Here is a 16,545-nt window from a genome sequence, read left to right as displayed (position 1 = left end):
AGAAGGGAGGTGTCTTTGCAGGTGGGTGGGAAGCATGCGGGAGAGAAGGGCAGTTTGGGGGGAAAGAGAGGGAGTTGCAGATGGAAGCTTGAGCTGGATGAGGGGTGGGAATCCGGAGCCAGGCAGAGCAGTGGCAGTGAGTGGGGAAGGCGGAATTTCAAGTGGAGATGGAGGTAGACTCAGAGTGGATGACGAGAGAAGGAGAAATTTCTCTTCTGAGTGCTTGTGTCTTCCTCAGTGATAACAAGCAGGGCCATCCGCTGAGAACCTGCAGTCTGAGGAGAGTGGGAGCCGGGAGCGTGCACTGACTTGGGAAGGGGCCGGGTGGCCGCTGTGCCCTGTGGGAGAGGGGCAGTGATCCATGGGCCCCTGAGGCCGCAGTGCCCCAGGAAAGGGATTCGGCAGGAAGGACACAGTGGCTGCCTTCCTTCCCACCCTGGAGCCTGGGCAGGACAGCTTCATGAGATCCGTGCCCCTGACCCTGGCAAAGACACTGCTGCCCTGGGCCCTTGTCGGGTGGCAGGAACCAGGCTCTGGCCAGCCTTCAGCCCTGGACCCTGGAAAATGCTCTGCGTGACCTCAAGCCCTTAGCAAGTCCTCCTGCCCCGTCTGCGTGACCTCAAGCCCTTAGCACACATGTGTCAAACACAAGGCCCGCGGGCCAAATCCGTCCCGCCAGGCCTTGCAATGTGGCCCGCACCGCGCTGTCATCACTGCACTCCGCTGCGTTTCCATCACAATGACAGTTTATGACTGTTCAGTAAACCATTCAGCCCGCGATTTAGGCTGGATTTTAGATTTTGGCCCCTTCTCTGATTGAGTTCGACACCCCTACCTTAGCAAGTCCTCCAGCCCCATCTCAGGAGAGAATCCCAGCCTCCAGCCCCGAAGGATCCCCTGGGGGACCGCTCCTTCTGCTCGGAATCACAGGGCAGGTGCACCCAGCCTGCCTGCGCCCTGTACCGGAACCGGGGGTGACGGAGCAGCACGAGGCCCCAGAGGCCGCCCTCGTCCCACGGGAACAGCTGCCTCACTTCCCCGAGGGCCGTGTGGACCCACTGGCTGTCAGCCCTGTGCTCTGGGCTGGGTTGGCCTGGCGGCTTTGATTGACGGTGATGCTGTCTTAGGGAAACAATTAATTACCGCTGTGGTAGTGCAGGGGCACTTGGCTGTAGCCAAATGATTCAATAATGCGAGGCTCCTGGATAATCAAAGGCGTCTTAAGTGGCAGCAAAGTTGCCTTTGTTGAAACTCCCCATCCCATCTCCGTGGCATAGAGATGGAGAAACCGAGGCTCCGAGAGAGCCTGGCTCGCCCCAAATTATAGAAGGAATCAACAGCAGTGTCTCCTAGCTCATAACCGTGAGAGGAACCCCAAGTCTGGCGATCCCCCTCCCCCACCTCCACCTGATTTTGAGGAGATGAGAGGGGGGTAAGGGGTGCCAGGAAGCCCTCCCAGGGACTCAGCCTGCAGCCCACCAGCCAGACCTCTTCCTGTGCCCCCTCCCAGCTGGGCATTACCTGCTAGTTAGCACAGCCTCCCACCTTCTGGGGTTGTTATGGAAACCAAACCTGGAGGGGGAGGGGGGAAGCAGAGAGGAGAAGGTAGCAATCATGCTAATGTGCCGAGTGTACCCTCTGCCTGGCAGCCCAGGCGGGGCCCTCTGCATTGAATGGGAGGTGCCCAGCAGGACGGGGCGGGGCAGGGAGAAGGCCCGGGTCTGCCCTTCCTCGTGGTTCCTCGGCCCCCAGAACGGCTCCCTCCGCACCGGGGCCGGTGGGATTTTCACCCACTCCCTCCGCGCTTTCTGTGCCAGAGCCCACAACCCCACCCCAGCCCTCTGCCCCTGCCCAGCAGCGTGGCCAGGGCAGGGAGAGGAGAACGGCTTGGAGGAGCATTTTGCCAGCCTGCCGAAGGACTGGGCCCCACCCCCAGCCTCCCACCCACCACGGCTGAAGCTGGTCCTTTGCCAGAAATGGGTCTCTCCTGCCTGGCCCCACACCCAGGCCCCACTAGGAGGAGAAGGCCCCCACCTGGGAAGCAGCCAGGCCCCAGGCTCTGGGCGGAGTAAAAGAGGCGATAGTCCCCGTGTCCCACGCATGGTCGCAGCCACGCCGTGCCCTCACCCAGCCCTGTGCCCCGCCTTCCAGACCCCCCCTTACCCCCACTCTCAGATTGCTCCCCCCACTGGCGTGTCCAGCATCACAAGCACACCACCAGCAGCTGCTCTGCTGTTCTCAGCCACTTGGCTGGCTTTGCAAGCCTGAGGTGCACACACGTCCGGATCCTGGGGTCTTGGCTTCTCTGTGCTCAGAACTAGCTGCTGAGGGGGCCGGGGATGGATGGAGGGCAAGCGCTGTCTGCACTGGGGACTTGAGAAGGAGGGGAAGGCAGGTGCACAGCAGGACAGGGCAGGGCAGGGAGAGGGGATGGATGAAGACGCAGGGACAGGCAAAGACAGGCAGGCAATCACAGGACAGACAGATCTGTAAAGGACAGGAGGGGAGAAGCAGGGGCCGTTGGTTCCCTCTTGGATCTACACAGTCCTCCCCTCTCTCTCTGGAACCGGAAGAAAGAGTCTTGAAGCCAGTGGCCACCCCCGTTCAGCCGGCCACAGGACACAGGGCCCAGAGCCCCCAGCCGGCTGTGGCTTCCACGGAGTGAGTTCCAGACTGTTTCCCACTTAACTTGACAGTCCTGGGGCAGCACCGTGTCCGGACAGAGCCCAGGCCTGAGAGAGGGACGTGGGACAGAGGCCTGAAGGCCTGGCCCGTCAAAGAGATTGGAATAGCCATCGAAAGTCGAGAGGGAGCTTGGACCAAGCCAGTAGGGGCATATGGGCCGGAACAAAGGAGGTGTCGTCCGTTCCCCACCGGGAGACGGGGCTGCACCCGGCTGCTGCCCTGGAGGAAGAGGTCAGCTGAAGCGGGCGCGGAGATGGAATGGAAATGGAAACCGCCTATGGGGTGACAAGAAGGAAAGTTCCGTGGACTTCCTGTCTCTGCAGGGATGCCGTGAGCAAGAAGGGAGCAGACATGGTCTGCGGGGCCCCACGAGTGGCCACGGAGGACGCTGGTGCCAGCCAATGTCAGTGCTGGACCCTGCTGGCCCCAGGACACCGAGTCCCCTGACACAGCCCGCCAAGTCCTTCTCTGTAGACACCCCAGCCCGAGGGCCGATGTAGACATCCCGAGTGGAGTGGAGGGGACCGGTTCCCCGAATGCCTGGCAGAGTGAGTCCCGAGGCACTGCCAGCCCACCCCGGGCACCCTCCCAGCGCCGCTGGGCTGACGTCCTGGGTCTGACATCACTCAGACACCAAGTCACACACACTCGGTTCAACATCAGACGTCCCGAGCCCGCTGTTCTTTGTTAAACATCAGACACCTTCGGCTAAATGTCAGACACCCTGCCTGCGAAGCCGCTGGTTAAATATCACGAGTCACTTGCCGTTGTCCCGATGGCCCTGGTCACGCACTGTCCCTCCGTCTCTCAGACATTCGGGTCATGTGGCGCCGCCACACGTGTCCTCACTCACACTCTGTTTGGGCAGGTCCCTGCCCCCAGAGAGCGCTCCTTCCTGCTCTGCCCATGGAGGCCACGGAGGTCCCAGCTGGAGGCAGGAGCCCGCGCCCACTCGGCTCTGCTAAGCGTCCCTGGACTCAAGCAAACCCCAACGGCTGCTCCTCTTCGGAGGTCTCTCCTACTGTGGAGTCCCAGGGCATCCTTGGGGGACAGTGAGGGTCTGGGTGAGACTGGGGTGGACTCAGGGGGGTTGGGGGAGTCCCGCTCAGATCCCTGGTCCTGCTTTTTTCTCTTCTTGTGTTGGCCACTGCCCGTGAGCAGTGGAAGAGCTGAATGATCAGACAACCCCCTTCTCACCTTCCAAAGCATCATCTTGAGAACTCTGCTTCTCTGGTTGACTCCTGATGGTTGGGGGGAGAAAGTGGGCAGCCCTCAGACACCCAGCCACACTTCCGGGGTGGTCTCAGCGGGGGCCTCAGGGTCCCCTGGTTTGGAGCAGCCAGGCAGGCACGCGCAGATGATCCAGGCCCCAGAAGATGCAGAGCGAACCCAGGCTCAGAAGCCCACCTGCGCCTCTGTCGCCTGGCCAGGGCCTCCTGGGAGACTGTCCCTCTCCACCTCGCTGTTTCTCCATCCTCAGACCCTGCCACGTGTTGCGTCACGGTCCCCAGAACAAAGGAGGGGAAGGGATAGGGATAGAGAGTTAGAAACATCGATGAGAGAGAAACATCCATCAGCTGCCTCCTGCACACCCCCTACTGGGGATGTGCCTGCAACCAAGGTACATGCCCTGGACCGGAATCGAACCCGGGACCTTTCAGTGTCACGGAGGATGTGGCCGAGTGGTTGCCTCCTGGCACCGGACCATCACCCACGAAAGCCGCCGGGGGCTTGCTGTGTGGAATCCCTCAGGCGCCCTCGCGAAGGTCCCCGGGGCAGGAGGGTTCAGATCAGGAAGAGAATTTAGGGGAGGCCCCTGCCCATCCACACTCCTCCCTGTGGGGGTGGGCTGGTAGGGGGTGGGGGGGGGGGCAGGCTGAGGTGCTGCTCTGTCAATCCCAATAACTGTGGTTTGATTCTGCAGGTATGTATCAGAAAATATAAAAGTAGGCAATTTGTCTGCTCTTCGAACTTTCAGAGTCCTGAGAGCTCTAAAAACTATTTCGGTTATCCCAGGTAAGACGCCAGGCGTGCCTCGTGGATCTCAGCGACCAAGTGACTCTCTCTCTCTGTCTCCCCCCCTCCCCCGCCCCACCGTGTGTCTCCTCCTGGCGTGTCGTCACTGTCTCGTGTGTGCGTTTCCCTTGTTGCAGATACACCACTGAATTTGTGGACCTGGGCAATGTCTCAGCTTTACGCACCTTCCGAGTCCTCCGGGCCCTGAAAACTATATCAGTCATTTCAGGTGAAAACCAGGTTAAACGCCAAGGCTGGAGGGGCTTTCCAGCCGCCCGAGAGTCCAGGGGGGACCCTCGGAAAGGCCCCTCACATGTGCCTGTCAGCAGAATACCTTTCCCCAGAGCTCGGGCGTGGGAGCGGACGGCCGTGGGCACGGCTTCACCCAACCCCAGCCAAACCCACTCGCACAGACACCGGGGGACATGGCGACCCTATGGCAGGGCCTGGGTTGAACCCGGATTCTCCACCAGAGGGGAATTCCTTTCCCAAACGGACAGCTGTGTGCATAGCTGGAAGCTTTGTATGTGAATTGCTTCTTCCTGAAGCATCATCGTCGTCCTCTGGGGAGGACACACCACATCCACACCCGGAACAAAGAAAGGGAAACTCCGGCCCTGCCCCCAGTCTTTCCCGGCAGGGTGCCCAGCGCCCCCTACCGGGGTCTGTGCAGAGCCAAGCCCCAGCCCCAGCCCCAGCCCCAGGTTGTGACAGATCGTACTCTGCGGACAGGCGGCATCGGCCTTGGCGTCTAACAGCCCTCGCTGCATGGTGCGGTAGAGGTTTAGCAGACCGCGCATGGTAGCCGCGGGGAGAAATCCTCCTTGGCAGATGCTGGCAATCGCAGCAGGAAGTCTCCCGGGCCAGGCGGCTTCTCTAGAAAGTCCGTCAGTCCCATCCATTCGGGGAAGCTCCCGAAAAGCGTACCCTGTTTCCCCGAAAATAAGACAGTGTCTTATATTAATTTTTGCTCCCAAAGATGCGCCAGGTCTTATTTTCAGGGGATGTCTTATTTTTCCATGAAGAAGAATACGGTACACATTGATTGTTAAATGAAAATAAAGGAATTTTATTACCTGTATACGTTACAGTAGTACGGTAGTTGTCAACACAAACCAGACAAACTGTGAATCCTACAGTATCAAGAATTGACTCACTTATTCAGTGACAATCATGTCATCATCTTCTGGAACATCATCATAACAATCCAATTCCTGAATTTTCTGGTGAATTTATTGTGACTCCATTTCTTTCAGAATCAGTGGACCAAATCTCTCATGTTTAGCGTGGGGGGGGGGGCCTTATTTTCGGGGGATGCCTTATATTTCACTCAGCAGGAAACCTGTAAGTAGGTCTTATTTTCGGAGGATGTCTTATTTTCGGGGAAACACAGGTAGATGTCAGAGCTCCGAGGGCCCTACCCAGAGGCTTTCCAGGGCTCATTCCAGATGGAATGCAGCTGCCCTCGGAGCAGAGCTAGAGGCTGGCATGCGGCCCATCTGGAGCATCAGGGCTGAGGAGAGGATGCCGAGAGCCACGTGGTGGCACCTGCTCCTGGTGTGAGATGCTGGTGGGTCCTGGCCCCTGGGCGCCCTGCTCTGAGCTCCCTGGAGGAGTTCGGACTCCCCCTGGTGGGGTCCGCTATCTTAAGAGGAGCCCCCTCCTTCTGCAGTGTTCACACCCAGCCTCAGAAGGTTCCTCCTGGCCTCTGAGCCCACCATGGGATATGCACAGGGGCCACTTGTCCAGGCTCCCAGGTGGCCCAGATTCCTGCGAAGAGCCAGTAGCAAGGGGGGCCGCTGCTCCCAGCCACTGCCATGGAGCTGCCCCATTGAGACAGAAGTCCTTTGCCTTGACAAGCACATATTGTACATGCTCGGAAGCCTTGGGGTCCCGGGGACCACCTCACAGCACCCCGACCCTAGCAGTTAAGGACAGCCATGTTCCAGTCTATTTTCTAAGAAAGGCTGACAAAGGAAACTACTTCTCAGTCCCGAGGGGAAGCAGCAGCCTGTCAACCTGAACCCAGCCCCCGGGGGTCCCTTCAAGGTGCCGGCACCCCAGTGAAGCAGCAGAGAGCAGAGCCTGAAAGTGGTCACTAGGAAAATGCTGTGGCCATATCCTGGAAGGCTCCCTGGAGGAGGTGTCCCCCGAGCTGAGTCTTACATATAGCTTTGGCCCGCTCCAGACCTTGGTCTCCTTCCCCATAACATGGGGATGGAATAGGAATGGCCGGTTTCCGAGGGCTCCTCGCCCGCCCAGCCCGTTAGAACGTCGCTGGCCAGAGAATTTTTCATGTGCCCCCCCCCCCCCCCCGGACTCACCTTCCTGGGTCTTTTCAGGAAGAGTCTTGTTATTGTGTTGGAATTATTCTTGCCAAAAGTAAACCCTGTCATCGATATGAGAAACAGTAAAGCGGTTAGTCTGCTCACCCGCCGATGACCGAAGACCACGAGGTGCCTGGCTGGGCCTTGAACTGGATGCTTTAGGGATAGTGGTCGGCAAACCGCGGCTCGCGAGCCACCTGCGGCTCTTTGGCCCCTTGGGTGTGGCTCGGCGTTAGAACCACTTCTTCAAAACAGCCGCGCCCAGGCCGAAAGCCGACTTCTGCGCGTGGGCCATGAAGTTTCCATCGCACTGTACATGCGCGCCCACGTGTGGCATTTTGTGGAAGAGCCACACTCAAGGGACCAAAGAGCCGCAGGTGGCTCGTGAGCCGCGGTTTGCCGACCACTGCTTTATGCCAGAGAGGCTGCGGCCTAGCAGTTGAGACAGCGTCCAATTTGGGTGTGCAAGCTGCTGCCCACCACCCCTCACCGAGCCCCCCGCAGGCCCCCAGGCTATGGGCGGGGTCTCTGGGCCCAGTGGGCAGAACCAGAGAGTACCCACTGAGGGCTCCTAGAACCTGCGCTAGAGAAGAGGGGTTCTGGACTCCAAGGGGCTCGTGAATACCGCCACCGCCACCGCCACCGCACGCCCAGACCCCTGCGAGGTCCCCCCACTGCCCAGGCGGTTGCCAGCATCTGCCAGGACGATTTCCACAGAGAGCGCTGAGTGCCTCTGAGCCCTGGGCAGGCGGCAGCGTCGGTGGCACCGTGGCTGAGCATTCCTCTTCTGTGCCTGCCCATCGCTGCCTCCCTGCCTCCGGGTCATGGGCACAGCAGCCTCGGGCACAGCTGCCACGGGTGCTCCTAACACATTAACCGGCTGGACAATGGATGGATGGAGCTTAATCTGAGATCTGGCCGCTTGTGGGCGTGGGGTAGGGTGTGGTGGAATGGGTTGGGGCGTGGTGGGGGAGGTGGACGGGGTCGTGGGGCAGGGCCCTGCTGCTGACAAAGAAGCTCCCTCACCCCCCCATGCTGTGCTTGAACTTGAACTTCTCGTAGGGCAGTAGTTCAAGTGTCAGACCAGCCGTGTGTACACACGCTTTTCTGTCACCTCACCATGTGGCGCTGGTTCTGTGTGGAGCTGGGCTGTGCAACTAACGGGTCCCGGCCTCTCTGCTTTGGGGAGTGGGAGGTGCAGGGTTGGGTCCCAGAGGCGCAGGGCAGAGGAGGAAAATGGAATACAGAACAACCTCCATCCCCACCCCCACCCCAGCCCTGAACCTTTCCCAAAGGGGGACAGCGAGCCAGAACAGGCCCCTTAGGACATGGCCCAGCACGGCCTTGCCAGCTCTCCCCCTGCCCTGCCCCAGCACGTGAACGAGATCCTCCACTGAGAATGGCTGTGTCTCTCCCCTCCCAGGACCAAGGCTGAGCCCCTCCATTGTCCTCAACGGGCCTCACCTCCATCGCCTGTCTGTAGGCTATGTTTAATTGTAGTGTTGTTGTTTTTTAAAATATATTTTATTGATATTTTACAGAGAGGAAGAGAGAGGGATAGAGAGTTAGAAACATCGATGAGAGAGAATCATCGATTAGCTGCCTCGTGCACACCCCCTACTGGGGATGTGCCCGCAACCAAGGTACATGCCCTTGACCGGAATCTAACCCGGGACCTTGCAGTCCTCAACTGACTCTCTATCCACTGAGCCAAACCGGTTTCGGCTGTAGGCTATGTTTAAAGGGGCAGGCCCAGCTTACCTTGGGGACAGAGCCAGAGGGGGGCAGCTTTGAGTCTTTGCTTCCTCAGGCAAAAGGCATTTTCCACGCCCGATTCATGTACCAGGCTAGCGGAGAGCAAGAGGGGGGGGGGGGGGGGACTGGGCGCTCTGAAAACACACCCACAGAGGGCTCCTGCCCCAGGGGAATCAGGACAGCATCTCAGCGAAGGAGAGGCCTCCTTCCCTCTGCCCCCACCTCCTGATGGCCCATGTGGCCCAGCACCCCCTCGGGCCTGTCCCTGCCCAGAGGAGCGGGAGGCCCCGTGCCCGTGGGTGACCCCGTGCTTGCTGTCGCCTCCCCCAAGGCCTGAAGACCATCGTGGGGGCGCTGATCCAGTCCATGAAGAAGCTGGCCGACGTGATGGTCCTCACCGTCTTCTGCCTCAGCGTCTTCGCCCTCATCGGCCTGCAGCTCTTCATGGGCAACCTGAGGCACAAGTGCGTGCGCAACTTCACGGAGCTCAACGGCACCAACGGCTCCGTGGAGGCCGGCGGCCAGGTCTGGGACTCGCTGGACCTCTACCTCAATGACCCAGGTATGGACTGGCCCCAGGGCCGGGCCAGGCTTTGTGAGGCCTCCAGGGCTGGGCCACTGCCCACTGGGCAGGCCGCCCCTGCAGGGCCGTCCTAACCCTGCCTGACCCCCAAGAGGCACGCACCCTGCTCCTGTCTGGCTCAGAGAGAGGAAGAAGGGGAGCAGCTGTAGGGCTGCCCTCCGAGTTCTCAGGCTAGGTGGGAGATGATGCTTGAAGGTTGGGAAAGAAGGGGTGGGTTCGGGCTCGAAGGAGAGCCAGACGGGAGCAGCAGCTGCGACATGTATGGAGGGACTGACCCTAGAGCGCCGGGAGCCGTGAGGAGCCGGTCCTGCCTGCAGAGAGGGGAGTGGTGGCTGGGAAAGGGTGGGACACGGAGCCAGGGTAGCTTGTGAGGCTTCAGAGTGGAGGCCCCACCTGCATGGCACGAGATTTTTCAGCTGACCTCCGGATTCCTTGCCAGGATGCTAATTCCACACACGTGTGCCCCAGAGCCCCATGAAGGGGATGGGGAAGCTGAGTGATTGCAGTCCTGTGGGTTCATTGCCCCATGGGTGGCACTGCCATTCTCCGGGCTGGTGGCCAGCACATCTCTTGGCTCGTGCCATGGGTCTGGACCAAGGGAGACACTGTCCTAGGCCATCTTCCACAAGGACCCTGAGGGCCATTGTGCAGTGAGAGCCTCTCTCATAGACCAGCGGTCACTTTGGGGAAAGACACATGGACAGAACCTCAGCAGGGGAATTTGCATGTGGCTCAGCTGTGGCCACACAGCACTGGTTCCAAGATTTCGTGGGCACCAGTCACCCGAAGGACTTCAGAAAACAGACTGTGGGGCCCACCCACAGCTTCAGTAGGTTGGGGGGAGGGGCATCCAGTTCTCAGTTGATGCTGCTGGTCCCGGGACCACACATGGAGAACTGCTGCCTAAGACCAAGGCCGGGAGGAGGGAGTGGTGAGGACGGACGGATGGCCACAGAGAGGAGAGGGCCTGGGTCTCCCCTGGTCCCGCCCCAGCCCTGTCTGAAGATTCCACACTCTGGCCACGGTGACTGTGGCAGGCATCACTGCCCCATCGCTTTATGCACAAGGAAGCAGGTCCAGACCGAGCTGGGCAGCAGCCTGCTGAGGCCATGCCGTGACTCGGCAGCCAAGCTGGAGCTCTGCCCAGGCCCCTGCCTCCTAGGGCAGGGCCTCTCTTGGCCTGGTGGCCCCTTGAGTGGCATGAGGCAAAGTGCAGATGCTCCCTGTGGGGACTTCCTGCATCTCCCCAGAGTGCTAGGGACTCTGGGAGCCGGACATCAGAGGAGGAGGAGGAGGAGGAGGAGGAGGAGGAGGAGGAGGAAGGCTCCAGGGAAGTAGCCAGAGTCGCCTGAGGCCTTGCCGGGCAGAGGGGAGCTGGGGAGACCACCACCTGTGTCTACCTCTGCAAAGTCCTGGGTGCAAGGTCGGAGCCCAGGAGGCTGGGCCGCCTGGACCCTCACCGCTGGATCTGTCTCTTCCAGAGAATTATATGCTCAAGAACGGCACCAGCGACGTGCTGCTGTGCGGGAACAGCTCTGACGCCGGGTATGTGGCGCCCGCCCTGTGGGGCCAGCTCGCCCAGCCGGGGGCCTCTCCTGGTGCTTCCTCAGCTGCCTGTGCTTTCAGGTTTTTCCCATGACCCCAGGGTCAGCGAGGCCTTCCCCCGCCTCCCTCCTGGCCAGCTCCCTGGCAGCTTCCCCACCCGCTCCCCCTATGGCGGAGATGGCTGCGAGGGGGTCAGGAAAGGGATGGGGGTATGGTCTGCAGGGAGGGCGAACAGAGCCCTGAAGATGGATGGGGTGGGCCTGAGTGTAGCCTGGAAGCCCTGCAGGGGCCCCCTGCTGGCTCCACCCTGGCTCTGTTCCCCCCAGAAGCCCACCCCGCCCCCCAGAGCTGCTCCTTCCCACTCCCCACCTGCTGGTCTGTGCACCGGGTCCAGAGTGAGTCTGGGCTCCCCCACAGTCTAGACTCCCTGCATGGCCTGGGCCTGAGTGTGGGACCACAGGCCCCGTGTCCTGTGGGCCCCGGGGCCTGGGTGGGTGATGGGCTCTAGGATGTTAGGGGAGGGGACCCTCGGGCTCACCTGGTGGGGAAGGTGTCTGTGGGGCTGTGGTCCCCCGTCTCTGAGTATGCAGTTCCAGGGCCCTTTGAGTCACTAAGAGATTGTCTCGGGGCCTGAGGACATCAGCAAGGCACAGAGGCCCTTGGCTGACCCTCCCACTTGCTGAGCCCCGCCCCGTCCTTCCCCCCCTCTCTCCCATGCACGGCAAGCACACGTCAATCCGGCCCCGTGCTCCGTCTCTGGCAGAGAGGCTGCCCCTCCAGCTCAGTGAACTGTGGGTCTGCCTCATGATACCCGTTGCACAGCCATTCAAATGGGCATGTTCTGTAGACGGGGCCGGGGCCAGCCCAGAAACATCCCTCAACCTTGGGCTCCATCCTGTTCAGCTCAGCCAGGCCTCGCTGCTGGCCTGTGTGTTGGCACTGTGCTCACTCCCATGGGGGGCAGGCAGAGGAAGAGACATGAGCCAGGCCCTTAGCACTTCCTCTGCGAGGGGATGGGCGGCTCCGACAGCAGCAGGGATGGTGTGTCTTGTGGGCAGAAGGGGCTGGATTTGAGCCTCGAAGGATGCAGATGGGTAGAGAAAAGGGGAAGACAGGGTCCCAGGCAGGAGGAGGCACATCTTGGAAAGCCATGGGGGCAGCACCGGGCAGTGGGGCCTACGCTGGGCTGCCCAGGAAGACGAGCCAGGCCCAGCAAGGGTCTAGGGGGGCAGAGGACCCCTCACCGCATGAGACGGAGTCTGCGTGTCTGGCTGCAGGACGTGTCCCGAGGGCTACCGGTGCCTGAAGGCAGGCGAGAACCCTGACCACGGCTACACCAACTTCGACTCCTTCGCCTGGGCCTTCCTGGCGCTCTTCCGCCTGATGACGCAGGACTGCTGGGAGCGACTCTACCAGCAGGTGCGTGCGAGCCCGGGCCCCCAGAGGGACACCCGGAACAGGCTCAGGACCCCCTGCCAGCAGTGGCCCCAGTGACTGAGGAAGGCCAGGGGGACAGGGGACCTTTGCATTTGGGGGCTCATCAAACAAAGACACTCCCTTTCTGCTGATGACCAAGGACCCACCCCTTTATGCGGGACACTCTGCCCTGTGAGTGGGACTCTCCTCCACCCTGTGCGATGGAACAGTCCCCTCTGTGGGCACATTTTCCCTGCCCCGTCTGTGGCTGGGACACCACGCCCCGTGTGTAGGTCCTTCTCTGTAGGACACTTCCCTCTGTAGGTGGGACGCTCCCTAGCCCCTCCCCAGGTGTGGCCATTTGAACTCCTGGCATACCCAGACTAGGCCACTCTGAAATGCCATGACCATGGCCATGACCCAGAGGGGGGCCCAGTGAGGATGACCTCTGCCCCCCTCCCCCCCAGACCCTGAGGTCCGCAGGGAAGATCTACATGATCTTCTTCATGCTCGTCATCTTCCTGGGCTCCTTCTACCTGGTGAACCTGATCCTGGCGGTGGTCGCCATGGCCTACGAGGAGCAAAACCAAGCCACCATCGCTGAGACGGAGGAGAAGGAAAAGCGATTCCAGGAGGCCATGGAGATGCTCAAGAAAGAGCAGGAGGTGGGTGAGCGGTGCAGCCAACGGGTCCTCCAGACCAAGCCCTCACCGGACTGTGGGCACCTGTCAGCACGGTGCCTGCCGGGTGTGCTGGCGCCTGGAGGTGTGGTGCCTGCTGGGTAGAGGTGGTTCCCGTGAGCACAGTGCATGCCGGATAAAAGAGATCCATATGTCCATGGACATAGTTATCCTGGCCACTGGATGCCTTCTGGTGGGGCAGTGAGAAGAGTCCAAGGGTGGAGGCCTGAGCAAGCCTAGGAAGTAACCACAGAGGCACAGAAGGTTTGGCTCAGTGGATAGAGCGGCGGCCTGCGGACTGAAGGTCCCAGGTTCGATTTCAGTCAAGGGCATGCACCTCAGGTGCAGTCTTGATCTCCAGCCTGGTGGGGGCACATGCGGGAGGCAACCAATCGATGTGTCTCTCGCCCATTGATTGATGTTTCTCTCTCCCCATCCCTTCCACTCTTTCTTAAAACAAAACAAAACAAAAAAAAAACACACACAGAGCAAGCCTGTTGGAAGCCAGGCTTTCAACGTCTCACTGCCCCACGCCACCCCACCCCCCCAGCACTCATTTTGGCTAGCCAACCCTAGAAGACCCTCTGACCTCTAGTTCTTTCACTTCCGCTCATTGACACCCCATCCCTCTGTCCCCCACACTCGCCCCTTCCAAAAGCTGCCACGTCAGCCACGACTCTCCTCCTCCCTGGACTGGGTCCTTTCACAGAGCATTCTGGGGCTGTCAGCTCATCTCTGCATGCTGCCCTGACTCGGGAGTGAGTGTGCAAGTCCACTTACTGGTGGGGAAACCGGGTGGGTCTCGGCCCGCGGCTGCATGAAGCCCCTGTGACCGAGACGTCCCTTCCCCTGCCCTTTCCCAGGCCCTCACCCTCAGGGGCATGGACAGCGTGTCCCGCAGCTCCGTGGAGATGTCCCCTCTGGCCCCAGGCTCCACCCATGAGAAAAGGAGCAAGAGGAGAAAACGGACGTCTTCGGGGACCGAGGAGTGTGGGGATGACAGGCTCCCCAAGTCGGACTCGGAGGACGGCCCCAGAGCCATGGTAACCCCCCTTCCCCCTCCCCCTACCCCCCACCGTGGCCCTGCCCCTATGAGGGTAGATCTGGCATCATGTTAGGCCCCTGGTGCAGTCACAGACGGCTGCCCCCTGCCCCCCCCCCCCCCCCGGCCCCAGGAGGGTATCCTGCAGCCCCTCCCCTCCCTTCCTGTTTCCCACGGCCATGTGTGGAGTCGAGGAGCCCTGGGCAGCGGGACGGGGTAGGTCTGGGTGTTAGGATACCCCAGCTTTCAGCCAGGTCCCCAGCATGGGGCTGGGACTGGGAGACACCCACAGTGTCCATCGGTAGGACACCAAGGACATGCCCATGTGTGTGAGGGGCGTGGCTGCTTGGGCCAGGCTGGTCTGCAGGCAGGTGCCTTCCTGCCTCCTCTCCCCCTGCCCAGCCTCAGCGCCCCCTTCAGGCCCAGGTGAGCGTCAGTCTCACAGGCTCCAGGTGAGCAAAGGTCCCGGAAGGTACTAGATTGCTCCAGCCCTGCCCCCTCCCTGAACCCCCCTCCCTTGGGCTCAGCTCACCCAGGCCGTGTGGCCAGCTAAAGCCCTCGGTACTCCGAGAAGCTGAGCTGGACCGATGCCACAGGAGATGGGCTGGGGGCCCGGGAAGGGCCGTGGTGGTGACGTGCCCTCTGCCTGGTCCCTCAGAACCACCTCGGCCTCGCCCAGGGCCTCCACAGGACCTCCGTGAAGTCACGCTCCCGCCGAGGGAGCATTTTCACCTTCCGCCGGCGAGATATGGGGTCGGAGACGGACTTCGCCGACGACGAGAACAGCACGGCGGGCGACAGCGAGAGCCACCGCACGTCCCTGCTGGTGCCCTGGTCCCTGCGCCGGCCCAGCGCCCAGGCACAGCCCGGCCCCGGGACCTCCGCGCCCGGCCGCGCCCTCAATGGCAAAAGGAACAGCACCATAGACTGCAATGGGGTGGTCTCCCTGCTGGGGGCAGGCGACCCTGAGGCCGCCTCCCCCGGGAGCTACCTCCTCCGCCCCACGATGCTGGAGCGCCCCCCAGACACGGTGAGCCAGCCCGCGACACAGCCGGGGCAGAGCGGGTCTCCAGGTCCTCACCAGCGTCGGGTCCAAATAGGCTCACCCAGGATTCACCGAGCGCCTCGCGGGCGCTGGGTTCTGGGCGTGCGTTGTGCTGATAAGCCGGGGTGGCAGTTAAGTATTTAATCATTGGTAAGGCCCGGGCACTGAGATGCCGTGGTGGCACAGAGCCAGTGTCTGTGCCAGGGGTCAGCCCTGTAGACCTGCTGGGTCCTTGGCCATCCAGAGGCTCCCGGGAGAAGGGACGGAATGGCAAGGGAACACTTCCCAGGTTTTGGCCAACTGTTACTCACCAAGTCTGGAAGGTTCCGGTACATTAAAGCCGGTATTAGCCCAGTAAGTTGTGTGGAGGATGGAAGCAGAGAAGAGGGAGAAGGAACCCCCACTCACTAGGAGGCATTTGGACACACGGAAGCAAAGGTGGGAGCCAGGCCGCTCTCTGAAACTCCCAAGGGGGGGGGTGGCCCTAGAGGCGTGGGTGGCACCTCCCGGTCTGGAGATGAGCTGGTGTATAACCCGGCGTAGCTGCGTGGCCATGGGAGAGTTGCTGTATGTCTCTCGTCTAAAATAGATTAAAAATGCCCATCTCAGGATTGTTGCAAGAATGAAAGGGCTAATGTGGGTAAAGCAATTAGGCAGTGATAGCATCCTAACAGCGTACGGTCATTACCTCATCGGGGTAGCGAGTTCCAGGCCTAGAAGGCAGCCGTGCAAAGGCCCTGAGGCAGACGCTAGCCTCGTGAGTGGAGGCCGTGCATGAGGTCAGAGTGGCTGGAACCCAGGGAGCAAAGGGGAGAGGAGTTGGAGATATTGTCAAAAAGGTAACGAGGAGGGGCGGGCTAGGTCATGAGAGGCCAGTCAGAGTTTTCATCTCTCCGTCAGCCAATCCCATGACAGAATGATGGCTGCCTGACAGACTGATGGCTGTTTGATTGGTCCTTGCTGACCCCTGACCCCCAACGCAGTGCCCAGAACAGCCCACCCAGGCAAAGGGCAAACACGTGGCACAGACCCCAGTGCCCGCAGGGAGGTGGGAGAGGGCAGGCTGTCTGAGGAAGCTGGAACAGGACAGGGAAATGGTCCGGAAGAGGGAGGTGAGGCTGAAGGGGAACAGCTCGCGGCCAAATGGCCTGTTTTGCTCAGATGCTTGCTCTAGCTGCACGACTCTGCGCAGATTCGCACGGCTCTCCGCACCTCCCTTCCCTCGTCTGTAAGGGGACAATAAAGGGAGTATCCACGTCGGCAGGTTGTGGCGAGGACTGAGTTAAAACCTGGCCCCTGCTCAGCCGGTACTTGCCTCATGTTCCAGTATTATTACAATTATTATTATTATTATTATTATTATTATTATTATTATCTGTGATTGTACTGTAATTACTGAGCAGGAAGGAATCAAGCCTCCTGGGGCACAATGCAGAGCATCCGGGGCCCTC

At 60.8% G+C, this 16,545-nt stretch overlaps 1 protein-coding gene across 6 annotated transcripts in view; it reads left to right on the top strand.

Annotated features, from left to right (window-relative positions):
* SCN5A (sodium voltage-gated channel alpha subunit 5) overlaps positions 1-16,545 on the top strand; it is a 90,813-nt gene that overhangs the window by 30,742 nt on the left and 43,526 nt on the right. For 3 of the 6 annotated variants that reach the window (XM_045579428.1, XM_036431896.2, XM_036431894.2), the window contains exons 6-12: positions 4,839-4,930; positions 9,115-9,345; positions 10,848-10,911; positions 12,189-12,330; positions 12,795-12,992; positions 13,871-14,050; positions 14,708-15,079. In XM_045579428.1, the coding sequence (XP_045435384.1) occupies positions 4,839-4,930; positions 9,115-9,345; positions 10,848-10,911; positions 12,189-12,330; positions 12,795-12,992; positions 13,871-14,050; positions 14,708-15,079 (1,279 nt within the window). Of the gene's footprint in view, positions 1-4,609; positions 4,702-4,838; positions 4,931-9,114; positions 9,346-10,847; positions 10,912-12,188; positions 12,331-12,794; positions 12,993-13,870; positions 14,051-14,707; positions 15,080-16,545 lie in introns of all 6 variants that reach the window. The other 3 variants (XM_036431897.2, XM_045579427.1, XM_036431895.2) reach the window with 1 other exon arrangement.

Source organism: Pipistrellus kuhlii, unplaced genomic scaffold, assembly GCF_014108245.1.
Source record: "Pipistrellus kuhlii isolate mPipKuh1 unplaced genomic scaffold, mPipKuh1.p scaffold_m20_p_11, whole genome shotgun sequence".
Taxonomy (NCBI): domain Eukaryota; kingdom Metazoa; phylum Chordata; class Mammalia; order Chiroptera; family Vespertilionidae; genus Pipistrellus; species Pipistrellus kuhlii.
Note: the sequence above shows the minus strand (reverse complement) of the source record. Positions and strands in the feature narration are given on the sequence as shown.